The sequence below is a fragment of the Ascidiella aspersa genome, chromosome 7 (assembly GCF_963924565.1).
Source record: "Ascidiella aspersa chromosome 7, kaAscAspe10.2, whole genome shotgun sequence".
In the NCBI taxonomy this organism is placed as follows: domain Eukaryota; kingdom Metazoa; phylum Chordata; class Ascidiacea; order Phlebobranchia; family Ascidiidae; genus Ascidiella; species Ascidiella aspersa.
The window spans coordinates 10,591,091-10,617,183 of record NC_139453.1 but is presented as its reverse complement, the minus strand read 5'-3'; the positions used below and the strand labels follow the sequence as shown (position 1 = coordinate 10,617,183).

The 26,093-nt window shown below is 39.4% G+C and overlaps 3 protein-coding genes and 6 non-coding genes across 9 annotated transcripts; 1 reads left to right on the top strand and 8 right to left on the bottom strand.

Moving 5' to 3' along the window:
- Positions 1-8: 8 nt before the first annotated feature.
- Positions 9-308, bottom strand: LOC146137693 (signal recognition particle RNA). The gene has a single exon (XR_014501549.1).
- A 1,029-nt stretch (positions 309-1,337) lies between these two features.
- Positions 1,338-1,639, bottom strand: LOC146137692 (signal recognition particle RNA). Its single transcript, XR_014501484.1, has one exon.
- A 1,023-nt stretch (positions 1,640-2,662) lies between these two features.
- LOC146137691 (signal recognition particle RNA) lies at positions 2,663-2,962 on the bottom strand. Its single transcript, XR_014501491.1, has one exon.
- Positions 2,963-3,985: 1,023 nt separating this feature from the next.
- LOC146137690 (signal recognition particle RNA) lies at positions 3,986-4,285 on the bottom strand. Its single transcript, XR_014501466.1, has one exon.
- A 968-nt stretch (positions 4,286-5,253) lies between these two features.
- LOC146137689 (signal recognition particle RNA) lies at positions 5,254-5,554 on the bottom strand. Its single transcript, XR_014501521.1, has one exon.
- A 1,031-nt stretch (positions 5,555-6,585) lies between these two features.
- LOC146137688 (signal recognition particle RNA) lies at positions 6,586-6,885 on the bottom strand. Its single transcript, XR_014501513.1, has one exon.
- A 2,192-nt stretch (positions 6,886-9,077) lies between these two features.
- On the bottom strand, positions 9,078-12,528 carry LOC146137687 (large ribosomal subunit protein uL16-like). The gene is made up of 5 exons (XM_083393309.1): positions 12,371-12,528; positions 11,337-11,534; positions 10,781-10,888; positions 10,132-10,294; positions 9,078-9,271 (listed from the first exon to the last, which is right to left on the bottom strand). The coding sequence occupies exons 1-5, from the start codon at positions 12,391-12,393 to the stop codon at positions 9,122-9,124; spliced, it is 642 nt and encodes a 213-aa protein (XP_083249435.1). The 5' UTR covers positions 12,394-12,528; the 3' UTR covers positions 9,078-9,121.
- A 418-nt stretch (positions 12,529-12,946) lies between these two features.
- On the top strand, positions 12,947-15,366 carry LOC146137686 (V-type proton ATPase subunit F-like). The gene is made up of 3 exons (XM_083393631.1): positions 12,947-13,205; positions 14,340-14,487; positions 15,010-15,366. The coding sequence occupies exons 1-3, from the start codon at positions 13,045-13,047 to the stop codon at positions 15,061-15,063; spliced, it is 363 nt and encodes a 120-aa protein (XP_083249757.1). The 5' UTR covers positions 12,947-13,044; the 3' UTR covers positions 15,064-15,366.
- A 2,145-nt stretch (positions 15,367-17,511) lies between these two features.
- On the bottom strand, positions 17,512-25,579 carry LOC146137685 (uncharacterized). The gene is made up of 2 exons (XM_083393463.1): positions 22,174-25,579; positions 17,512-20,256 (listed from the first exon to the last, which is right to left on the bottom strand). Exons 1-2 carry the CDS (start codon positions 22,800-22,802, stop codon positions 19,953-19,955), a joined length of 933 nt encoding a protein of 310 aa, XP_083249589.1. The 5' UTR covers positions 22,803-25,579; the 3' UTR covers positions 17,512-19,952.
- Positions 25,580-26,093: the final 514 nt, after the last annotated feature.

Genomic DNA, 26,093 nt, shown 5'->3' with positions numbered 1-26,093 from the left:
TCGTTGAAAAAGAATTGGGTCCTGCTGTATTGAATGGGCTACGACACCTTGCCTATTCACAGGCGCTATCCCGCTACTGAACGACGTGGGAACTTTTGGCTGCTCCCTTACGGGCCTGGCCCGGTTCGTTCCTCCTTGGACAACCTGGACATCTCAGGCTCCCCCGAGATCTCCATATTGACGCCGAGCTTAGCGCGGACGCCCGATCGACATAGGTCAATGCGCCGCAGAACTCCCATTCTCAAGCCGTCCTCCAACTCTAGCCTCCGAAGTCGTTTGGATTACAGGCCCACACCAACGAGCCCGGCGAAAAAGCGAGTCGAAATTGGGCCTATCAATGTGGCCGCAGACGCGCAGCCCTATTAAATGACGTTATTAGATGAGCCGACTGATCTAAGTATACATTCAAGCTATGGAACTGGCTTTACAAATCAACAACTAATGGTAAAAACGAATTAAAACAATTGATTGGTGTAATTAGTTGTTAGACACTTCATTATCTAGTGAATTGCAACACACACGTGTTCTACTAATCAGAAGTTAAGCACTCGGGCAAGGAAAAAATAATTTTTTTCAGGTAATAGAAAAACTGCATACAAAATTCCGAGTGTATCGGTGCATTTACGAATATTAAAATCACACCAAAATTTGGTGCAATACATAATGTATATTATATACTTTCACCAGTCTCTGAAACAATTATCAATTTTAATTGAAAACGACAGCTTAAGAAATAATACATTATAAAATGTCTTCCAAAAGTGGTTTGTCGTTGTCCAACTTACAATTTGATATATCGACGATGGTTACGTGTGAGGAAAAAACTTTGTCGTGAACCATCTCTTTTGTATCTCGTGATTTACATAATGCTCGTTTGAAATTATTTCTGCCTTATCGTAACAACACACCCAATCTTCGCCAGATTGATTATTGTTTTATCTTTAGTGAGTAGTTGCAACGCAAAGTGAACCAAAGCAATTCACACGAATTCCTACTTAATTTAAAGTGTGTAACCAAAGGCAATTGATCCTTTTGATAAGATAGCCAGTCTTGGATACCCAGCTGTTTGCAGTAAGATGGAAGAATAACGAAATATCATTCTAATTTTATCTTCAACAAAAACAACAGAATGTATTCGGTATATAATGAACTAACTAAAAAGTGGTATCATTGTGGATAAAATATCAATATTTTTGTTTTGTTTTGTTTGAAAAATAAAAGTAATTTACACTCAATGCTCTAAATGAAACCAACACGGCTGACGGACTTAAAGACATAAAAAAATTATCAATGTGTAAACATTTACAAGTGATTGATGCAGTAAAACATTCGTTGAAAAAGAATTGGGTCCTGCTGTATATTGAATGGGCTACGACACCTTGCCTATTCACAGGCGCTATCCCGCTACTGAACGACGTGGGAACTTTTGGCTGCTCCCTTACGGGCCTGGCCCGGTTCGTTCCTCCTTGGACAACCTGGACATCTCAGGCTCCCCCGAGATCTCCATATTGACGCCGAGCTTAGCGCGGACGCCCGATCGACATAGGTCAATGCGCCGCAGAACTCCCATTCTCAAGCCGTCCTCCAACTCTAGCCTCCGAAGTCGTTTGGATTACAGGCCCACACCAACGAGCCCGGCGAAAAAGCGAGTCGAAATTGGGCCTATCAATGTGGCCGCAGACGCGCAGCCCTATTAAATGACGTTATTAGATGAGCCGACTGATCTAAGTATACATTCAAGCTATGGAACTGGCTTTACAAATCAACAACTAATGGTAAAAACGAATTAAAACAATTGATTGGTGTAATTAGTTGTTAGACACTTCATTATCTAGTGAATTGCAACACACACGTGTTCTACTAATCAGAAGTTAAGCACTCGGGCAAGGAAAAAATAATTTTTTTCAGGTAATAGAAAAACTGCATACAAAATTCCGAGTGTATCGGTGCATTTACGAATATTAAAATCACACCAAAATTTGGTGCAATACATAATGTATATTATATACTTTCACCAGTCTCTAAAACAGTTATCAATTTTAATTGAAAACGACAGCTTAAGAAATGATACATTATAAAATGTCTTCCAAAAGTGGTTTGTCGTTGTCCAACTTACATTTTGATATATCGACGATGGTTACGTGTGAGGAAAAACTTTGTCGTGAACCATCTCTGTTGTATCTCGTGATTTACATAATGCTCGTTTGAAATTATTTCTGCCTTATCGTAACAACACACCCAATCTTCGCCAGATTGATTATTGTTTTATCTTTAGTGAGTAGTTGCAACGCAAAGTGAACCAAAGCAATTCACACGAATTCCTACTTAATTTAAAGTGTGTAACCAAATGCAATTGATCCTTTTGATAAGATAGCCAGTCTTGGATACCCAGCTGTTTGCAGTAAGATGGAAGGATAACGAAATATCATTCAAATTTTATCTTCAACAAAAACAACAGAATGTATTCGGGATATAATAAACTAACTAAAAAGTGGTATCATTGTGGATAAAATATCAATATTTTTGTTTTGTTTGAAATATAAAAGTAATTCACACTCAATGCTCTAAATGAAACCAACACGACTGACGGACTTAAATACATAAAAAAATTATCAATGTGTATACATTTACAAGTGATTGATGCAGTAAAACATTCGTTGAAAAAGAATTGGGTCGTGCTGTATTGAATGGGCTACGACACCTTGCCTATTCACAGGCGCTATCCCGCTACTGAACGACGTGGGAACTTTTGGCTGCTCCCTTACGGGCCTGGCCCGGTTCGTTCCTCCTTGGACAACCTGGACATCTCAGGCTTCCCCAAGATCTCCATATTGACGCCGAGCTTAGCGCGGACGCCCGATCGACATAGGTCAATGCGCCGCAGAACTCCCATTCTCAAGCCGTCCTCCAACTCTAGCCTCCGAAGTCGTTCGGATTACAGGCCCACACCAACGAGCCCGGCGAAAAAGCGAGTCGAAATTGGGCCTATCAATGTGGCCGCAGACGCGCAGCCCTATTAAATGACGTCATTAGATGAGCCGACTGATCTAAGTATACATTCAAGCTATGGAACTGGCTGTACAAATCAACAACTAATGGTAAACGCGAATTAAAACAATTGATTGGTGTAATTAGTTGTTAAACACTTCATTATCTAGTGAATTCTTACACACACGTATTCTACTAATCGGAAGTTAAGCACTCGGGCAAGGAAAAAATATTTTTTCAGGTAATAGAAAAACTGCATACAAAATTCCGAGTGTATCAGTGCATTTACGAATATTAAAATCTCACCAAAATTTGGTAGATCACATAATGTATATTATATACTTTCACCAGTCTCTAAAAGAGTTATCAATTTTATCTGAAAACGACAGCTTAAGAAATAATACTTTATAAAATGTCTTCCAAAAGTGGTTTGTCGTTGTCCAAATTACATTTTGATATATCGACGATGGTTACGTGTGAGGAAAAAACTTTGTCGTGAACCATCTCTGTTGTATCTCGTGATTTACATAATGCTCGTTTGAAATTATTTCTGCCTTATCGTAACAACACACCCAATCTTTGCCAGATTGATTATTGTTTTATCTTTAGTGAGTAGTTGCAACGCAAAGTGAACCAAAGCAATTAACACGAATTCCTACTTAATCTAAAGTGTGTAACCAAAGGCAATTGATCCTTTTGATAAGATAGCCAGTCTTGGATACCCAGCTGTTTGCAGTAAGATGGAAGAATAACGAAATATCATTCAAATTTTATCTTCAACAAAAACAACAGAATGTATTCGGGATATAATAAACTAACTAAAAAGTGGTATCATTGTGGATAAAATATCAATATTTTTGTTTTGTTTTGTTTGAAAAATAAAAGTAATTTACACTCAATGCTCTAAATGAAACCAACACGGCTGACGGACTTAAAGACATAAAAAAATTATCAATGTGTAAACATTTCGAAGTGATGCAGTTAAACATTCGTTGAAAAAGAATTGGGTCCTGCTGTATTGAATGGGCTACGACACCTTGCCTATTCACAGGCGCTATCCCGCTACTGAACGACGTGGGAACTTTTGGCTGCTCCCTTACGGGCCTGGCCCGGTTCGTTCCTCCTTGGACAACCTGGACATCTCAGGCTCCCCCGAGATCTCCATATTGACGCCGAGCTTAGCGCGGACGCCCGATCGACATAGGTCAATGCGCCGCAGAACTCCCATTCTCAAGCCGTCCTCCAACTCTAGCCTCCGAAGTCGTTCGGATTACAGGCCCACACCAACGAGCCCGGCGAAAAAGCGAGTCGAAATTGGGCCTATCAATGTGGCCGCAGACGCGCAGCCCTATTAAATGACGTCATTAGATGAGCCGATTGATCAACATATACTTTCAAGCTACGGAACTGGCTGTACAAATCAACAACTAATGGTAAACACGAATTAAAACAATTGATTGGTGTAATTAGTTGTTAGACACTTCATTATCTAGTGAATTGCAACACACACGTGTTCTACTAATCAGAAGTTAAGCACTCTGGCAAGAAAAAAATAACTTTTTCAGGTAATAGAAAAACTGCATACAAAATTCCGAGTGGATCGGTGCATTTACGAATATTAAAATCACACCAAAATTTGGTACAACACATAATGTATGTTATATACTTTCACCAGTCTCTAAAGCAGTTATCAATTTCAATTGAAAACGACAGCTTAAGAAATAATACATTATAAAATGTCTTCCAAAAGTAGCTTGTCGTTGTCCAACTTACATCGACGATGGTTACGTGTGAGGAAAAAATTTGTCGTGAACCATCTCTGTTGTATCTCGTGATTTACATAATGTCGTTTGAAATTATTTCTTCTTTATCGTAATAACACACTCAATCTTCGCCAGATTGATTATTGTTTTATCTTTTGAGAGTAGTTGCAACGCAAAGTGAACCAAAGCTATTCACACGAATTCCTACTTAATCTAAAGTGTGTAACCAAAGGCAATTGATCCTTTTGATAAGATAGCCAGTCTTGGATACCCAGCTGTTTGCAGTAAGATGGAAGAATAACGAAATATCATTCAAATTTTATCTTCAACAAAAACAACAGAATGTATTCGGTATATAATGAACTAACTAAAAAGTGGTATCATTGTGGATAAAATATCAATATTTTTGTTTTGTTTTGTTTGAAAAAGAAAAGGAATTTACACTCAATGCACTAAATGAAACCAACACGACTGACGGACTTAAAGACATAAAACAATTATCAATGTGTAAACATTTCGAAGTGATGCAGTTAAACATTCGTTGAACCTATTCACAGGCGCTATCCCGCTACTGAACGACGTGGGAACTTTTGGCTGCTCCCTTACGGGCCTGGCCCGGTTCGTTCCTCCTTGGACAACCTGGACATCTCAGGCTCCCCCGAGATCTCCATATTGACGCCGAGCTTAGCGCGGACGCCAGATCGACATAGGTCAATGCGCCGCAGAACTCCCATTCTCAAGCCGTCCTCCAACTCTAGCCTCCGAAGTCGTTCGGATTACAGGCCCACACCAACAAGCCCGGCGAAAAAGCGAGTCGAAATTGGGCCTATCAATGTGGCCGCAGACGCGCAGCCCTATTAAATGACGTCATTAGATGAGCCGACTGATCAACGTATACTTTCAAGCTACCGAACTGGCTGTACAAATCAACAACTAATGGTAAAAACGAATTAAAACAATTGATTGGTGTAATTAGTTATTAGACACTTCATTATCTCGTGAATTGCAACACACACGTGTTCTACTAATCAGAAGTTAAGCACTCGGGCAAGGAAAAAATAATTTTTTCAGGTAATAGAAAAACTGCATACATATTTCCGAGTGGATCGGTGCATTTACGAATAATAAAATCACACCAAAATTTGGTACAACACATAATGTATATTATATACTTTCACCAGTCTCTAAAAGAGTTATCAATTTTAATTGAAAACGACAGCTTAAGAAATAATACATTATAAAATGTCTTCCAAAAGTAGTTTGTCGTTGTCCAACTTACATTTTGATATATCGACGATGGTTACGTGTGAGGAAAAAAACTTTGTCGTGAACCATCTCTGTTGTATCTCGTGATTTACATAATGCTCGTTTGAAATTATTTCTTCTTTATCGTAATAACACACTCAATCTTCGCCAGATTGATTATTGTTTTATCTTTTGAGAGTAGTTTCATTGCAAAGTGAACCAAAGCTAATCACACGAATTCCTACTTAATCTAAAGTATGTAACCAAAGGCAATTGATCCTTTTGATAAGATAGCCAGTCTTGGATACCAAGCTGTTTGTAGTAAGATAGAAGAATAACGAAATATCACTCTAGTTTTATCTTTAACAAAAAAAACAGAATTTATTCAGTTTATAATGAACTAACTAAAAGGGGTATCATTGTGGATAAAATGTCAATGTTTTTGTTTTGATTTGTTGGAAAAATAAAAGGAATTTACACTCAATGTAGCCTACTAATTGAAACCAACACGGCTGACGGACTTGAAGACATAAAAATATTATCAATGTGCATAAACATTTTGAAGTGATGCAGTAAAACATTCGTTGAAAAAGAATTGGGTCCTGCTGTATTGAATGGGCTACGACACCTTGCCTATTCACAGGCGCTATCCCGCTACTGAACGACGTGGGAACTTTTGGCTGCTCCCATACGGGCCTGACCCGGTTCGTTCCTCCTCGGACAACCTGGACATCTCAGACTCCCCCGAGATCTCCATATTGACGCCGAGCTTAGCGCGGACGCCCGATCGACATAGGTCAATGCGCCGCAGAACTCCCATTCTCAAGCCGTCCTCCAACTCTAGCCTCCGAAGTCGTTCGGATTAGAGGCCCACACCCACGAGCCCGGCGAAAAAGCGAGTCGAAATTGGGCCTATCAATGTGGCCGCAGACGCGCAGCCCTATTAAATGACGTCATTAGATGAGCCGACTGATCAACGTATACTTTCAAGCTACGGAACTGGCTGTACAAATCAACAACTAATGGTAAACACGAATTAAAACAATTGATTGGTGTAATTAGTTGTTAGACACTTCATTATCTAGTGAATTGTAACACACACGTGTTCTACTAATCGGAAGAAGCTTTCGGACAAGGAAAAAATATTTTTTTCAGGTAAGAGAAAAACTGCATACAAAATTCCGAGTGGATCGGTGCATTTGCGAATATTAAAATCTCACCAAAATTTGGTGCAACACATAATGTATATTATATACTTTCACCAGTCTCTAAAACAGTTATCAATTTTAATTGAAAACGACAGCTTAAGAAATAATACATTATAAAATGTCTTCCAAAAGTGGTTTGTCGTTGTCCAACTTACATTTTGATATATCGACGATGGTTAGGTGTGAGGAAAAATCTTTGTCGTGAACCATCTCTGTTATATCTCGTGATTTACATAATGCTCGTTTGAAATTATTTCTGCCTCATCGTAACAACACACTCAATCTTCGCCAGATTGATTATTGTTTTATCTTTAGTGAGTAGTTGCAACGCAAAGTGAACCAAAGCAATTCACACGAATTCCTCCTTGATCTAAAGTGAGTAACCAAAGGCAATTGATCCTTTTGATAAGATATCCAGTCATGGATACCAAGCTGTTTGCAGTGAGATAGAAGAATAACGAAATATCATTCTAATTTTATCTTGAACAAATACAACAGAATGTATTCGGTATATAATGAACTAACTAAAAAGTGGTATCATTGTGGATAAAATATCAATGTTTTTGTTCTGTTTTGTTTGAAAAATAAAAGGAATTTACACTCAATGCACTAACTAAAACCAACACGGCTGACGGACTTAAAGACATAAAAAAATAATCAATGTGTAAACATTTCGAAGTGATGCAGTAAAACATTAGTTGAAAAAGAATTGGGTCCTGCTGTATTGAATGGGCTACGACACCTTGCCTATTCACAGGCGCTATCCCGCTACTGATTGACGTGGGAATTTTTTGGCTGCTCCCTTACGGGCCTGGCCCGGTTCGTTCCTCCTTGGACAACCTGTACATCTCAGGCTCCACCGAGATCGAGGCGGGGATGCGAACATATTTTGCACAATGTGCGAAAAAATGTGCACGCCAAAATATGCAAAAAATGTGTGCACATTTTAAAATGTCTTTAAAAATGTGCTCACTTTTTTAACAATGTGCGCACATTTTAAACTGTCTTCCAAAATGTGCGTACTTTTTTTAACAATGTGCGCACATTATGAACTGCCTTAAAATATGTGCGCACATTTTGAACTGCCTTCAAAAATGTGCGCACTTTTTTCACAATGTTCGCCCATTTTAAACAGCCTTCCAAAATCTGCGCGCTTTTTTTCCAAGTTGCGCACTATTAAAATGCCTTCAAAATTTGCGCACATTTTTAGGTTAAGAGTTACTAACTCTAAAAAAACTTACTCTAATTTAAACATGTACGCCAATTTTGAAGGCATTTTAAAATGTGCGCACATTTTTGAAGGCAGTTTGAAATGTGTTTACATTCTGCAAAATAACGACACGTCCCCTGTTGCCGAGCTTTGCGCGCACGCCCGATGGATATAGGTCAATGCGTTAGAATAGATCAGCTACGTAGTATTTCCAAGTTATTTTGAAATGACCCAGTCTTAACCAAATGCACTGCAATATATCCTACGTACCCATCCGGACTTTCTTCAACAATTTTTTCAAAACGTAGTAGATTTAACGGATTCTTTTACATATTAGAAGGGTACCGTTAAAAAAATGTTAGAGCAGACGAGCTGGCGTAGCCCAGCTTAAAAAATTCAGCGATGTAAAGTTGGAAGAAAGAGGATAATAATTATTATGCAGCCGGGCATATTTTGAAGAAAAATGCGCCTCACCATCTCTACATTGGATCTACGTAGAGTACCGACTTACTTCTGAGACAACTGTTGTTATGAAAGGCGAAAATATTTAGCGCATCCTAGTCATGGGTCAAGTGGTTACAGGACTGTTATATAAAAGGGGGTAATACAAAAGGGGGAACTTCTCATGGCCCTACTTACACAATCAAGACCACACGGTACAAAGGGATTTTTTTCTATTTATTGATTTTCCAATCGGGGTTGTGGCTCTACTGGCGGTTCTTCCACGCTTGCAGTGGGCCCTTGTCGGGCTTGTACTGACAGGTGACGCCGTCCGGGATAAGAAGACCTTCGGCCAACATTGACTGGTAGTCCTCGCGGTTCCACTTGGTGAATCCCCACTTCTGCGACTCGTAGATCTGTTCGAATTTAAAGAAACTAAAATAAAACACCTTATGCTACTAGAAATCAATTGCCCTCTTTGCTCTTGTGGTTGTAATCAGATCGTTTCGTTGTTCTCTTGTCATGGTTTGTTTTCAGAGAAGAGACATGAACAAATCATCATATTTCATAACTAGTTTTAAAAACAAGCGTCCACAAAAGGCAACCATAGCACAAAAAGCTCACGTTGTATATTTAGGTTGAAAACGTGTGTGCTTTATTATTCCTCTTCTGTGGATCTATCAAAATGTTATATATTGCGCACAAGTATTTATATAATGGGTAGCCTACAAGTGAAGATAAACAAGCCATTTACCACTATGTTAAACGCAGTCATACAATATGATTCACAGGCAAAATTAAATAACAGCATTTCTTCCTCAATACCACATTAACATTACTTAGCTATATATATGTTTTGAATGTCACACCATTACAATACTTATTGTTATTACATTGACTAATAATGGGAAGTTTGTAGGCAAAATAAACAGATTGAGCTGCAGATCGTTAAAACAACATTTCTCTTTCGATGCAAGAACCACTGAAACACAGTGCTACAGAGCGCAATTAATCCAAACAACTAACTTTAGTTAATCAGAAAACAGAAAAAAACAAAAGTGTTGCTAAGTTACCAAATACATTTACTACAGTTAATTTAAACACATAATAACTCCTGAACATATTTATCTGAGTAATCATGTCTTAAAATCAGTTCTGCAAAATCTCCCAAGATTTGCACAGTTGCACTTAACAATTCAAATATTACAATTTATTTAATTAAACAACCTAAAAGCACCTCAACAGTGTATTTTTAGTAGGACCCTAATGTATTTACCTTTTGTCTGCCAGGGTACTTGAACTTGGCACGTCGGAGTGCTTCGTAAGCTCGGCTTTTGTTTCCATCTTTGCATCTGATGGACATGATTGGCTGGCCAATCTTAACACGAGCGACCAAACCCTGTGGTTTGCCAAAAGCACCTCGCATACCAGTCTGGAGCCTAAAATGTACCATGTAGACAAAATGTTAATTGGAAATCAATTACCTAGCTGAATACCTAGGTTAAAGTTGGGTCTAATCTCCCAAGTTTGCCACACCCTTCTATGAATAAAATTTCAAGACTTGTCAATAAAAAATTATAGGTGTTAAGAGTCCTAAAATTAGATTAAAAACAAGACAATTTAAATGCAATGGTTAACAATGCCAATTTCAAATCACATAAATTAACCTAGACCTAAAGTAAACTCAATTTAAGTGTTTTTTAAAAATTTCTCAATAAGCAAATTAATTTAAGTGCTTTGTGGTAACCCTGATTGTTTTATCAGCCATTCAGTGTTTTTCTATATTTTCTTTTCATTTGTTAATGTTCAGAGAAGAGACATGAAAATATCATCATCATGGCTGCCAAAACAGATACAATTAATTGCTATTGATAAAAAGGCATAAGGTTTTATTGAAAATAAAAATGCAAACTTAATTACTTTACCTATCGGCTCCAGCACACGACAACATTTTATTGATTCTGACAACATGGAAAGGATGAACTCTAACCCTCAAGTGAAATGCATCCTTTCCGCAGAATTTGGTCATGTATCTATAAAAATTATATTTCTTAAGTATTTAGAATATATTGGATAAACAGGTAGTTATTTAGCACCAATTTTAAATCTTGACATGTTAAATTCCTACTTAAACAGTCAAATTAAAAAAAAAGTTCATTAATTAATAATAAACTGACAAAATTACTGTTTTGTAATCTAAAGATATTTGGTTTTTTGAAAAACTTTTTTTTAATGATTTTAAGGCACAAATTTATTGGTAAACACCAGAAAGATTGTAAAACATTGTGGTAATGGTGTTACTGGTAAAATTATAGACAAACTACATCTTAACTCTACAGTGTGTACAAAATGGCAGTTTAAAAGGATGGGAATTATGTAAACAAAAGGCCTTCATGTCCTAGTTTACTACAACATTAGAATACTAAAAAGAACAAGGTAATTTGTTGTGTAAGTTAGACATGGCTTCCAAAAAGTTCTCACTTGTTGGCGCAAATCCTAGCGGCCTCCAAAGCCTCCGCACTCAGTTGTTCCAATTCGTCGGACACCATATGAATGCATAGCGGAAATTCTGTTACATCGGCCCTCTTTCGACCCAAGTCATAGATGCGGATCTTCGGGTCGGGTACACCACGACAGAACCGAGACTTGGGATAAGGCTTGTTCTTGCAATATCTATAGCTAAAGATAGGCGATGAATTGTTTATATAAGAATCATGTGATATTCAGGTTTACATATAAACACATATATGTGTCTGAACACAGTTAATGTTTTATGCTTGATAAGGTATTCAAATTTATATTATTAGCGCTGTTGTAAGATCCACTTGTTAGGTGGAGTAACAAAACTAGTCCAAATTGAAATTGTAAACAGAACAAATATAATAATACTTTTCCACCTTGCTAACCAGCACCCTAACCCAAATATTGTTTGTTAATTTAACAATTATTTCAACGCTGTCCTAGGAAACAAGTCCAAGCACTGGTGTGCATAAAATTATTTTTCAGCTTGCAGAATAACACATGGGTTCAACAGGATACCAAAGGTTAATTGCTTACATTTGGGTTAGGGTGAGAGTTAGCATTTGTGTCAAGTATTAATATTATCTTTATTCTCCCATATTTATATCATCCAAGCATTTTAAGCTTGACAACTTGTTCATTACTGTAATAAAAGGGTAGGATTTTGGCGCTGGTCTAGAATCCTGCCACAACGCAAATTATTTGGTTTAGAGTGGGTTAAGTATTATTATTAAATAATGAATATAATAATACTTGACTCACACTTAACGCTAACCAGCACCCTAACCCAAATATTGTGCGTTGATTTAATAATTGTGGTAGGATTTTAGACCAGCGACCATTCGATATACCAAGATATAATATATAGTTGTAAGAAAATATCAGCACTCAGAAAGAGAGAGTTTTATCATCAATTGTAAAACAGAGCACAATTGTTTCATCACGGTGCTGATAACATTAAACAAAACCCAACATCAATCAATAACATCACTTACCAACGAGCAGGTCGACGCCCCATGATGCCTGAAACACAAATGCAGGTTCTGTTTTTATAATGCGATAAAACTGTGCAGAACTCGGAGACTACGAACCGATTTTAACAGATTATTATTCATAAAAAATATTTCAGCACACTCCTCACCTGCTGTGTAGAAAAGGATGACTAAGAGTATTTGTCAGAAGAACCCGGATTAAATGACGTAGCATAAAGTGGTGCAATCGTTGGTTGCCAATTTTATTTTAATGGGGACAAAAGTAAAAAAAAACACTATTTTGTTTATTATTAGATATTAAACAAAAAGTATGCTTAAATATTTTTAATAGCTTCAACAATTTAATATTTAGTTATTAAACGCTTAATAAGTACAAAAATGAAAATGATTTTCCTATAGGTTTTTAATTTCGGGAATTTCAACAAAAAAATTACTGTCATCAAAATAATTAAATATTAAATCGATCTAATTTTTAACTTTAAATATATATAGGTTTAATCATGAATATATTTTTGATCATTGTGGAAATAAACAGCTGATCGGCGGTCCCGTGATTGTCAATGAAATCAACCAGGCGTGACCAAAAATAAATCGACCAACTTTTAAGAAGTTTCAAATAATCTTCTACTTTTCACAAATTTTAGTGGCATTCGTTGTTTACTTGCCAATAACTTATCATGGCTGCTCAACGGGGAAAGCTTCTGGCGGTAATCGCTGACGAAGATACCTGCACGGGATTTTTGTTGGGAGGTATAGGTGAAATGAACAAGAAACGTCAACCAAACTTCATGGTTGTGGACAAAGAGACCGCAACGTCGGACATCGAGGAACAATTAAAGTAAGCATATTTCTACATCTTCAAAATAACATTTAAAAAGGAATACAATGCAACGTTGTGCGATTTTGATCAAGTTCAGTTGTGAGTTACTGCTTTCAGTACATGTTAACATGCAAAATTTTAAAAAATGTTCTGAAATTAATATAAATAGAAGTTGTTTTGTAAATAGATATATAAACACATATTGTTATCCATCAAATATTATTAAAAAATCAATAAAATAATGCTGGCAAAGCTTATGAAATGTAATGATGGGAACTATAGAATATATACAATAATTTTTTTATAGGAGTCAAAGGTAGGCCTCCCATGATTTACATGATCTGCATCATTGGCATTGTAGTTTATTAATTGTCCTTAAAGTTAGTCTGGTTGATTGTAAAATATTTAAAGTGCCAGATTTATAAAATAGGTGTCATATGGTTGTTTTCCACAAAAAGGAGAATATCTTTAGAACCAAAGACATTGTACTGTATCCATTTTTATTACTTGCTAATGACCTGCTTAGTCAACCATGCTAGTGTTGAACGTTTAATTATTTGGTCAATATACATAACAAGCAGACAAGTGTAATAATATGGACTCACATGCAGCCTTAACTGCATTTTAGTGTGGTATTTTATTCCGTATCATACAGTTTTAATTAAACCAAATACAACCCAAATAAGATAAAAAATACCAATAACAACATTTTAAATGCCTCACCTTGCAAATCATCTATATAGGATTGTAAAGCATGCAATTATGTCTTGTTATATTACACCAAAAATGTTATGCATCATGTTATAACATATAATAAAATACCTGATATAAAACGCATTGAATTTCAGCAATTAGAAAGCATTGTTTCGAGTAGTGATCTTCATCATGTTATAGAAAGAAGGAATACATAAAATAAAATAATCTCTAGGTTTTACTAACAATTGCAGTAATCATTTAAGCTGTTTGTCCAATTAAGTGTAATAAGGCCAGTTTCTAATTTATGCTTTCAATTGGATGTAATGGTAGTACGTTTCCACTATATAATATTGATAGATGGAAAAATAAAGGCATTAATATACTGCTCTTGCGTTCATAGGGATAGAGGTCTACTTACTTATAGCAATTTCTGAACAACTAATTGTTATTTTTCAGGGCTTTTTTGAATCGACAAGACATTGCTATTATTCTGATCAGTCAGTCGATTGCGGATGTTGTGAGGCATGTGATTGATCTGCATGTTGATCCCATTCCTTCTATCCTGGAAATTCCCTCCAAGGATGCTCCATATGACCCTTCTAAGGTAACAATCATGTAAATTTTTGGTATATCAACAACAAGAATATAATGCTAAAAATAGTGTACATAATACTACTATAAAATATGATATTTGATGCTTAAAGAGATAGGTGGTGACCTACTAGGACCTACTAGTCCTGTAGGCCAATTGACTAGCACAACTATTCTGCTGGGTAACGAAAACAGTGAAGTTAAGTTTATAAGTGTTGAATGTGACCTTCTCAACACAAACTACCCCTTTTTAGCAGTGTGTTTGTTTTGTGTGAAAAAAAAACAGTTAACACAGGTTAAGCAGGAGAGTGGTTACTGTCATTGAGTTAATTACTTTTTCTCTTTGGACTCAAAAAATAAAAATAAAAAAATAAAATAAAATCTTAAATAAACACACAATAATATAGGATATTTTCTTTTATCTCTTTGCTAAGAAAACCCCAATGAAGCTAACTTGCTGAACACTGTCTAAATGAAATTGACCAAGAAAATATCTTGTCTTGGAATGTCATATGTTTTTTTCATTTGTTTTCAGGACTCTATACTGAGAAGAGCAAAGGGAATGTTCAGTGCGGAGGACTTCAGATAAACTTTTTGTCATTTGTGCTCCTTTTAAATTGTTTTTTAAGGAGTTATAGCACTTTTGTTGTTGTTTGCTTTTTTCAGCACAGAATCGAAGTAATGCTTCACTTACATAGAATCTCTTTACACATGCAGTTGTGAAAAACAATTTGCAAATTATTAGTTAAAAAATATTTTTGCTTTGATTTTATAGATTTTAGGTTGATACCTTTTTGCCAGGTGAATCAACTTTATTAAAACAGTCAAACAATTAAGATACATGTTGTGGTCGTATTTCTGTTTTCTGTGCAATACAAAATATAAACATGTGTCTTGTTTTTGCAATTTTTTGCGTGAAACGGGCGTATATTGTGATATCAATAATTGAATAGTTAAAATATTAAATAAAATATTTGAGATTCAGACTAACATTTACATGCTAGTGAAGGTATTTTACACACGGTTTTAGATTTCTAGAGATTAAACACGTTGTAGATTGGAATTCTAGCCACCATTGTTAAAACATGATTTAAGCCTGCCACAAGATGGCAACATAGTGTCGTAATCTTTTTTTCAAGCCATTTTTTATGTTTGTTTGAAAAAGGCGAATAAATAATAATAATCATTGGTGAATTCAGTAATTTTCGATTTATTCTGAGTTTAAATATTTATACAAATATTTTTCATATATAAAAAGTTTTCTTAATCGAAAGAAATACAATGGAACCTGGTAAAAACATATTTAGAAGTTCAAACGGCGTGTTGTCCACACAAAACATACCAAAAAGAAACGGACGAAGCTTGGTAATGTGTAGTGTTTCTTTAAATTAACTTGACATAACCTAAATTTTAGTTTTTTTGACATAATTGTACAAAGAATCAAGTTTTTGTCAGCACGATCATATACTTGTACCTTTTCCCCCAAAGGTTTCAGTTTGAAAGCAACACTTGTGATAAATTATAAAATGCAATAAAACAAATTTGAAATGTCAGTAGCATAGAACTTTCCAACTCTAAGCGCATTCTTTCGAACGTATTCCTGGTAAGAGGACCAGTTATGTGGCATGAAATTTGAACACGTAACTGCTAAGCCATATAACAAAAGTCGGCGCTGGTCTAGAATCCTGCTGAAGCCTTTGAACAATTAATAAATCAACGCACAATGTTTCGGTTAGGGTGCAGGTTAGCGTTTGGTTGTGGGTGGGTAATGAAATAGTTAATAATAATATGCTTAACTTACCACGACCCAAAGGCTAACATGCACCCTAACTCCATTTCCCAAAACCAAATATTGCGCGTTCCGGTAGGATTCTAGACCAGCGCCCAAAAGTCACCAACATTAATCAAGAAACGAAAAAACTGTACTCCGAAATAAGTTTAAACAGTTTCTATTCCCGGCAGGCCGTCACGACGGTTTGTCAATGGCGCGAAACAGCAACAGGGCGACACGACCTTCTAGAAATAATTTCCACTTTACGCACTTGTCGCCGGTTATTTGGGAATGCGAGCCCACGCGCACGCCCGTCTTATGGCAACCGTGCAGATCACGCCGCCCATAAATAGCCGACTTTCACCCTCCCGAAACTGCACGGAATTGACCGTAAATGGCGACCGAAATGACCGTGGTCGCAGGTCCGGATGGTGACCGCGCCCAATGCGACAATCCTTGGATTGCTAAGTAAACAGGTTGTGACTTTTGTTGTCTTGGTTGGGAGTGGTCTAAAACTAAACAAAATGTGCTCGGCTTGCCTGAATTGTCGGCGTTGACGGGGCACGCGTCTAAGTAGATGATATCTGGAATGTTTTTTATATCTTGGGCCGCCAGCGCTTTACAGCTGCTTCGTTTTTCAGCAAACAGATCAAATTAATGATTTAAGTGCTCGTTTTAACGATGGTCTATCCCCTCCAATGTAGCCCAATACAAATTCCAAATCTTGTTTGTATGTGTAACATTGTGCTCAATGTTCCTTGGTGCCCAAACTGCCTATGCCGGTTCGAAATCCTCTGGGCGACTGCTTGGTAAACAATTCTGACTGAATTACGCCACTGACGTTAAGGTTATACGTTGAACTGTGGTTCTCACTGCATGTGTAATGCTTTATTTATATTCTATCTATATATCACATTATGATAAAAAACGCGTGTCTTAATCGCTTGTAATCAAAAGCGTTTTGAGAAGTATAAACAAAGGGGGAGTGTCCTAATTCTGACGCGGAGATAAGACTGTCTGAAAATTGCTCAGGTGGTCGCTTCTAAAAGTAGAGATTAGCGTAAACGCCAACATCGTGAGCGTTAGTTCAAATACACCAGACAGTGATTCAAGTGAAACTTTGGAATTTAACGTCTGCTTGGTTGACTCACTGCGGTTAGACAAACACTAAACCTAACTGAGATGGGAAATGATTTCAGCGAGTAAATATCACAACTGGTGTAAGTACGTAGGAGTCGATTCTTGCCCTGCCAAAGCGAACTTAACGACGGCGGTTGCTTTCGTGTTTTACGTTTATTGCGATCGTCGTTTAACTGAACACTATAAATTGGCAAGCGCCACAAGGAGAAGTAATGTCGACATCCAAAGTCACAGAACACTCGTAACGAACTGTCAGCATTCCAAAGACGTAAACGCGACTGTTATCATGCTCAGCGGTGAATGGCAATGGCGTGGACGGCGTATAACGTTGTATGAAACATAACGTTGAAAATATTCGGGAGTAGTCAAAATTCAAGGACTGCACAGACGACAGTAAATAAAGCGATAAATTCCAATCGGAGAAAATTGGACGTTTGCGTTTGCTTTGGAAAATCGTTTTAAAAAGTGAAAGACAAATTAGCTCTACGATATTCAACACGGTGATAAACGTGATAAGTCGTTCCTGTTAAGTCTACATCAAAAGAACTCAGAGTGTGATTGAGGAAAACTATTTCGTCATGCCTTTACCGAAAGCGGTGCATGCGTTTCAAACAAATAAGTTACTAGAAAAAAAGAAAGAAAAGAGATACATACTGTTAAAGGGGTTGCTTAAAACGGCAATAATGCATTGCGACAAAATGGAACTTGACAAGAAAAAACAAGAAAAAAGAAAACAAAAAAGAAAATGGCGAGGAATAAAGGAATCCCGGGTCACAAAAAACACATACGGCCAAACGCGCTTTTTAGCCGACAAGTGGTTCAGCAAAATACAAATTCAAACAGCGTGTAGCTGCTTTTAAAGTTTTCAACATCTGTGATAGAAAACAGAACGAGAGGGTGCCAGTGCAGAACCGAAAATAATACGAAAGAAACGCTGACATATGGTGCCCCAAGCAGAGGCCATTTAAGCATGTAGCTAACTGGGTCAGTGAGCCTTACGAAGGCCCAAGACTAAAGGCGCGAGCTGTCAAAAACAACCCGGCGAAAAGCGAACACAGATCGCACAGCCGCCCTAAAACACGGGTCATGTTCACTGCGCTTAACCGCCTGAGCAAACAGGATTAGGCGTTAGTAAAAAACTGACAAATTTTACGGTCTAAAGCCGCTACCTTAGCCTTGGGTGCAAACGTTATTCGGGCTCAACGGCGCGCCAAATCCATGCGCTAAACATTTGCTGTTTTTGCACTTCCGCCTCGCTTTTTTTGGCCAGCTGTGACGCGCGTTCAGCAAACCGGAACGCCACCCAGACGACCTTTGTGATGTAACAGGCCTGTTTTGCCGCTCGTCGGTTTTTGAATGACGCCTTTTTGGTTTCTTATCCGAGAGAAGGCAGCGCTTTTTTGGGGAAAAGGGGTGATTGATCTGGCAAAGTAGTTACCGCGAAAGGACTTTCTCAACAGACCGCTCTTTGTTATTGTTCCTAACCTCGTGGCTGGGGTTGTAAAAAAACAAGCATCAACCAGAGCTTTAAACCACTATGTAATTCTTTTTAAAAGAGGTAAAACCAACACCAGGGTCAAATTCAACCAGACTAACCAAAAATTAATATCTAAACGGTTACGTTATGTATTTTAAAGTGTCCAGCGTTCAATAGGGTTCGTTTAACTTTGAAACCGATTATGTCGGATCACGTCATCATTAACGTCAACGAGATCAGCACCTGGTCTTTATCTAGCTCTCGCATCAAATGCTGCTGTACAGCACTTAAAAGCGGTTCTGGTTCATACGGCAAAGCTGTGCAACACGAGATGGTAAACACTCATAAAAGCGCCATTTCCGTGCCTGGTTTGCTCAGCCGGTGCCAAAGGCCCCAATCGCATCGCAAGCTTTCCAGGTTTATTTACAAGTTCGTACAGCCAGATACGCGCAAAGGCCACTAAACGGAATTGGGCCTCGCATCTGGCCTAGCAAAGCGGCCACATAGGTACCGAATACTGGTGAGAAAAAAGCATGATAAGCAGGCCTAATCGCGCTTCCGTTCTGGGAGGCTGGAAACGCAATACAGCTGTCATCGGCGGTTTTGGATCAAGGCCTGGCCAAAAGTGGTTGAGAAGCGAAGCAATCTGTGTTCGTGAATCCTATGAAATACTTTGGTTTCGGTAAACATTGCACTGTTATGCGGAAATGCCGGTAAGAACTCCCAAAGCGGAAATCTCAGAAAAGAAAAACTTTCATAGGGTAATAGGCAGCAGAAATTTTAAATCGTTGTCAGAAAAAGTAAAGTATTTCGTTTTTTTGTGTGTGAAAGGTTGAAAGTGGAGAGACCCATACACAAGAATGTAGGCAAGTGTTTGAAGTTTTCAATTTAAAGGTATTTGTCAAAAACAGTATTGCGCTACGTTTAAACCAGCTGCGAAAACCACCGCCAGACGTTAAATACGCTAAGAGAAAAGAAATGTCCGCAACACGGTCAGTTCCGCAATCGTAGTTTCGCCACTTTGCGCAAGATCGAAACCCGCGTTTCGTCAATGGCGAAAGCTGTCCACCAAAAAACAAAAGCACCACGACTATCGCGACTCCTTGTCGGCTGTTTGGTAGCGGGGAACCACCGCGAAGTGGGTGATCTCCATTCGCCCCTCGCCCTTGAGGTCACCCAGCTGGAGGGCCCCCGTCATGACGTAGCCGCGCTCAAAGTCGTCCTTCGTGACGCGCGCCGAGAGGTGGAGCCGGAAATCGGGGTCCTTGTTCCTCTTAAATCTTCCGGCCACGGTTAGGGTGCCGTCCCGGTTCTGGATTACCTTGCCCAGAGAGGAGATGACGCGTCGACCGCCGGCGCGAACTTCCGTAACGGTACAGTAGCGCTTCCACCATCTGCGAAATTAAGTGGAGGATTTTAAGGATTGCTAATGAGGCCTGTTGCCCCATAGTTAAGCTCAAACCCTATAAACAAAAAGGGCGTATCTTTATGGAATCCTAAACCATAGGCAGCAGGTTTCTGCCTGTCGATCACTGTTCCGCTGACGCGTTTATAAACAATAAAAGTTTAAAAACCTGATTAAAACCGGGATTGTTTTTACTCAGGTTTTCAAACTTTGAGTTTAATTGTCCATAAACAAAAAGTGTTTAAAAAGTTTATTCACACAGGCAAAAAATAGAACAATTTTAAATTGTTACATTGCATTTGGTGAATACAACAAATTTTATTTTTACAACACGACAAATACCATTGGATATTGAAGTCAACACAGTTAAAAAGACTTTATTTCAAAAAGTCAGTTCTACTCTTGCAAGTTTGGGTGTGAAAATATTAAAACATCTCCGCCTTTTTCTAGTTAGCAATACACAGCAAGTTAACAGTGAAAAAAAAACAACAAAGAGAAAAAATGCGTGTTTAAGAAGAGATATTTATTTTGTCATATTTCATCAAAACAATATTTCAGTTCTGCAACTATGACCATTTGTTATACTTTGCCCGGAAAACAGTCGCGCACGCAAATCAGATAGCAGTAAGTAAAAAACAACAAAAAAATTCGCAAAAAAATTCAAAGCGGCGATGAAAGTCGCGCAGCACGGAGCGAAAAATACCTTGACAGGTCGTGATAGCGTAGAGTGTCATCCTTAACCGGGGTACAAAGATTCGTTCGGGTCGATAGAATATTTACCCAAGGGGGCGTCGAGAACCAGTGTCAGCGCGCAGCCCGACGGATTACGTAAACCGTGAGACTGGTTTTGATTCGGGCTCAGTCACGTTTATTCAGGTGCGGCCGCAATCCGAAAATCCCACTGTGCGCCGATACACAGCGGCGCCATTCACGACCGCCATAGTTGATCCCCGGTGTTTGGCCTGACCCTTTGTGTGCCCTCGAGTTCCGCACGAAATAACGCACGGCGCCGCTATAGCTAAACTTGACTGCGTTGCTGCGGAATAACAAACGACCCCTTCTGTACCCAAGGCGGCGCGAGGTTATGAGTATTTATCCCGCGTATTGACGCAAGCGAGACCACCCTAGCTCGGTGTCTATACTAGTTGGGTGGGCGTTTAAACAGCAAATTGCAAGCGGGTAAATCGTGTTGCGCAGGTGCAGTGATCGAGTTGTTAGCCGCGTTGTTTAAACAGCCGCCCGGCGTGCGCTCGATAATATGTGCTTCCGGCAAGCTTGTTGGGATTTACCTAAATCTCTTTACGATGAGACTTGATTTACACCCAGGCTACGCGGCTACACAGCTTTAGCGGTCGACGACCGTGTTTTAATAACAAGCATATATTCACTTTTCAGGTGCTAAACGATGCATTTTTACACAGTAATCTTGAATTTTTCTGTGTTTTCAAAATAAAAGATTTGAAAACGTATATTTACCGTGGCCAAGCATCATACTGTTTTTACACTATGTTCCTTATAATTTTCCTTGTTTCGTTGGGTATCCATCCTATGAGGATTTAATAAAAGGTGATTTGTTTGTTTTATGTTCAACTTTAAATGTGAGAAAACTTAATACAGATGCTTGTTATTCATGTCAAAATCGGGATTTTACATCGGTTTAGGCAATGATCCTGTACTTATATTGGGGTTTGCTCCTATTTCGACACACGTCCTTCAATCGTAAGGATAAACCAGCAAAAATACCAAGGAAGGTTCCTGGTAAAAAAAACATTATCTGCATTCGATACTGGTGTTTTCGTTGACGGGTTAAACGACCATGGAACTGATTACGAGTTGGGTTCCCCCCTCCAAAAAAAAAAAAATAAATGACCTTGATGGTTCTAAACAATCGCGAAAGTCGACCAACCTGTTGATTTTGATGCTCCACTGAATGCCGGGTGCATTCCTGGCCCACTCCTCTTCGGGGTAGAGCAGCACCCTCGTGCTTGTACATTTGCCGGCGGCGGGAGCCTGCTGCTGCTGATTTTGGCGCTGCTGGTCTAGCAGCTTGTGGCACTTCTGCGCCAGGCTGATGTCGTAATAGCAACTGCTGCTACCGCTTCCGTCCTGCTTGTCGCTTTCCGGCACTTCTCCGTCGCCCCGACACGACTCGGAAAAGAGGATGTTCTCGTACACGGGAGTCTCGGCGGATTTGGTCTTTGCGGTCGTGACGTCATCGTCGTCGTCCACGTATCCGCACTGGAATGACGTCAGAGCGTCGTCGAGTCCTTGATTTTTCTGAGACATGGCGTGCTGGTGCCGCGACCGGTTCGTAGCGCTCTTTTTCTGCGTCCTTCGCTCGCGGTATTGGAGAAGCGCAGGGTTCAGTTTGTTGTTGTTGTTGCTATTTTCGTTGTTTATGATGCTTCTGCTGACTTCCTTGGCTTTCGCGAGGTCGGCGGTCGGAAAGATCAGCACGTCTTGGTAAGACGGGTTCGGTCTGTTGTGCTGCTGATGCTGGCCTCTTTGCGCTTGAGTGTTCGCGAGTACTCCCATGGCTGGCTGGGATGCTTGGGCGTTCCTTCGGCAAGCTTTATATCGCCTTTGTCATGAAATATTAATCGCGTCTGCAAAAGGGCAAAAAGAAAGGGCGCGTCAATTAAATATGGAAGGAGCCAGAAAACGCTCGGCCTCCACAAACGAGAGGAAGCAGCGACTGCCGACGGCGCGAATTGCGGCCCACTAAAAGCGCCTTAACCTCGTTATGTCGAGGCCGGCGGTTGCTCGTTTGCTCGGCTGCCTGGGAGCTACGACCGCGCGAGACTTTCCAAAGCGCAATTAGACGCCACGAGAATTTTTGTCAGTCGATTTCGCCTACTTTTGCTTCAGATAGCGACTGTTGTGCAATATTCTGCCGAACGTAGTGCTCATTACTAACTACTCTGCCGATATAAAGCACACTTCTTTCGGGTCGGGATTGACAATTCTCACCGTCACTTAATATTGCTGCATAACAATAGTTAAAAGCCGCAATAACCTACGGCTAAACAGTGCGTCGTAGCACGTCTTCTTTCGACTTATTTTTCGACTTTACTATGCTGAAACGTTCTGTTTTACCGCACGCAACGCTGACTTGTTTAAGCTTTCACTCCAAACAACTTCCAAAAAACATGCATGGATGTTGCGTCGCATTCGAAACAAAATAACCTGCAACGCTCAGTCGCCAGGCAAACGTCAGAATAAAATTCGATATCGAACGATGTGCTACACACAACCCGTATAAGGCCGTGCATAACCTGAGCATTTTCAAGGTCGCTGCTATTCCAAGCAATTAAGCCCGAACATTGATCGGAGGGCCGAATGGCGAGATTGGAGCGTCGCACAAGCCTAAAGAGAGGGCGTTCGTTCCCCGAGGGATGGCGTCGCCTGTCATACTTTCGATCGATTCAAGGACGCTTTAAGGCCAGCAGCTAGCATAACCGTTTCGCAATGCGCTTTGCGTTTTTTTTTTTCGTTTCCGTAAATCTTGGTAAAAACCCTTGCCGCTTTTATCAAAGTCAACTGAAGATGGTCGTTTTGAAACGCGCTTAGCATGTTTTGCACAACTGGGCAAATTACATTCCATCCTATAAAATCATTCAGCCTTACTTAAGGTGAAAAGCAAAAAATACATATTAATGCCGTACAAAATTATGGAAGCGGCAAAACATTTGCCTTGCAGGTTTGTCTTAACATTAAGGCAATTTTTCTTAACTCCACATTGGAAAATTAAACAGAAAAAATAATAAAACTCGGATCCGTTTTTAAATCAGCCATGTAAACAGACATAAGTGAAGGCTACGTCTTCGAGCCATGGAAACACCTCGTGTCTCGCTTCATCGAGCATGTAATGACGACACACCCTATAGCCGTGACGTCAGCAAACAGAAAAGCCCGGCGCATTGTCTCTCGGTGCAATCGATCGGCACAATAGGCGCAGTCATGTACAGCCCCCCGGCGGGCCGTCGACTGTTCTCAGGCCAAGTCTACACGACCAGCAGAAACGTCACAGGCCGTTTAGGGCGGCGCGACCAGCACAATCTCTTCGCCTATGACCAAGACCCTAAAGTTTGCTGTTTTTCTTCGCGAAACAAAACACGACTCGTAGACGTTATTTTTTTCCCGATTTCTGCGATAATCGCCAACGACAAAGTCGGCCTTTGTGTTCGAACCTGGTATATCCTGCATTAAAAGACGCGCGCCGGTAAAAAAAAAGATAACTGGCAAAACAATAAATTGTAAGCAGCGGAAATTAGTTAATCATACAACTATAAAGCGATTACATGATCCAAACGTTATTTTTGACATATATATAACTTTGTTAGAGCAAAAGGGCGGAAACAGTGATATAACAAAGCCACGCGACCCAAGACGCAATCACGATCAGGACTTAAAGTTTTAGCACCTATACTAATCTTCCTGTCTTTGCCGCGAGACAGCGTCTCACATCGCGCCCAACCCATTATCCGAAAAGTCGCCCGCGCGACGACAGATCCTCTCCTTCCGCGAAAGAAGCAAGCCAACGAAGCGACTCCCGAAAATTCCGGGTAATGGCGCCTCTGGCTTCCGCCGCGTCGAGTCAAGGTTGGGCCAGTGGCCAGATAGTGACAATTAACCGTCACAGCCAACCGCGCTATGCCGGCCGCGCGTTACAGGCTTTTCGTGCAACCGACAATTAAGCGTACGACAGGCGCCTGTGACTACTCGAGGAACGTGTGATTTTAACTGGAAAATTCCCAGGAACACTTTAAATTTAAAACCAGAAAAACATCTCGCAACTTGGTCAATTGAATTACGCACAAGTTTAAGAATCGCAAAGTTCTCGCCTTTCAACGAACCTCCTGTTTTGCTATGTCAAAAGCTAATCGGTTGGTGCTTTAAGTCAAAAGCTAATCGGTCGCCATGCAAATTTAGCCCTTCTGTCATTTTTCGCCGTTTAAAAAATCCTGACACACAGCTTGACCACATTCTGACACAAACTAATGCCTTTAAAACAAAGAGGTAAACCAAAATACTTAACAATACCTTACTTGTACCTCATCTGACATGTGCCAATCTAAACGCAGATAACCCGGAATAATAACTTGATTTGTCTACGTTTCATCTCCCTTTCACATTTCTACCATGTTATCGGAGCATCGACGCAAGCTTTCCAAAATTAAGCTAAGCTACTCGGAATCTTCCCGAAAACACGTTTTAGTCTGATTTCTTTCGTATAAGCTCATTTCAAGGCAGATAAGAAACGCGATAACCTGAGAAGGGCTAAAAACGACTGAATCGCCAAACTCAAACCGCATGCGCCGGCAAGCCAAACGCGACTGACGCCAGCATCGCGGCAAGACTCCATCAAAAAGCACCTGAAAGTGCTGGCACTTGCCTTTTTCCCCAGCGCACTCATGTGGCGTGTAATTTGGCGAACGCACGCGACAGCCAACAGCGAGCAACGAGCAATTTTTTTGAGGCGCTTCGCATTTGCTGTTTGTCATATCTGAGACAAAGCGTTTAATTTATTCCCTTGATTTTCTATTTTAAAATTACACACCATATGCCCTGTAGTTGCCGATATTGAATATGTACGACTGTTGTTGAATGGAAATTTACCATAATGATTACAATCGTCAGAACAAGTTTAGGTGTTGGTACAAAGAAACCCATATTAGTTAATGTGTTTTTTTTAATTAAAAATGATTTAGCTATCCGCAAGGCCGACCTTAAAATATTAATAACATGCAGTATATACTACATATTATTATCAGTATCATAGTGTCAAAATATGTTAACTTCTTAATCGAGTATCTGTTTTTTGCA

Bases quoted from the DNA above. Each gene is read 5' to 3' on its own strand.
- LOC146137687 (XM_083393309.1), bottom strand. From the start codon at position 12,393: ATGGGGCGTCGACCTGCTCGTTG. The intron at 11,535-12,370 runs GTAAGTGATGTT...GCCTATCTTTAG, and splicing joins GGGCGTCGACCTGCTCGTTG to CTATAGATATTGCAAGAACA. The intron at 10,295-10,780 runs GTAAAGTAATTA...GGTACATTTTAG, and splicing joins TCGTGTGCTGGAGCCGATAG to GCTCCAGACTGGTATGCGAG.
- LOC146137686 (XM_083393631.1), top strand. From the start codon at position 13,045: ATGGCTGCTCAACGGGGAAAGCTTCTGGCGGTAATCGCTGACGAAGAT. The intron at 13,206-14,339 runs GTAAGCATATTT...GTTATTTTTCAG, and splicing joins GACATCGAGGAACAATTAAA to GGCTTTTTTGAATCGACAAG. The intron at 14,488-15,009 runs GTAACAATCATG...ATTTGTTTTCAG, and splicing joins CTCCATATGACCCTTCTAAG to GACTCTATACTGAGAAGAGC.
- LOC146137685 (XM_083393463.1), bottom strand. From the start codon at position 22,802: ATGGGAGTACTCGCGAACACTCAAGCGCAAAGAGGCCAGCATCAGCAG. The intron at 20,257-22,173 runs GTTGGTCGACTT...TTAATTTCGCAG, and splicing joins TGGAGCATCAAAATCAACAG to ATGGTGGAAGCGCTACTGTA.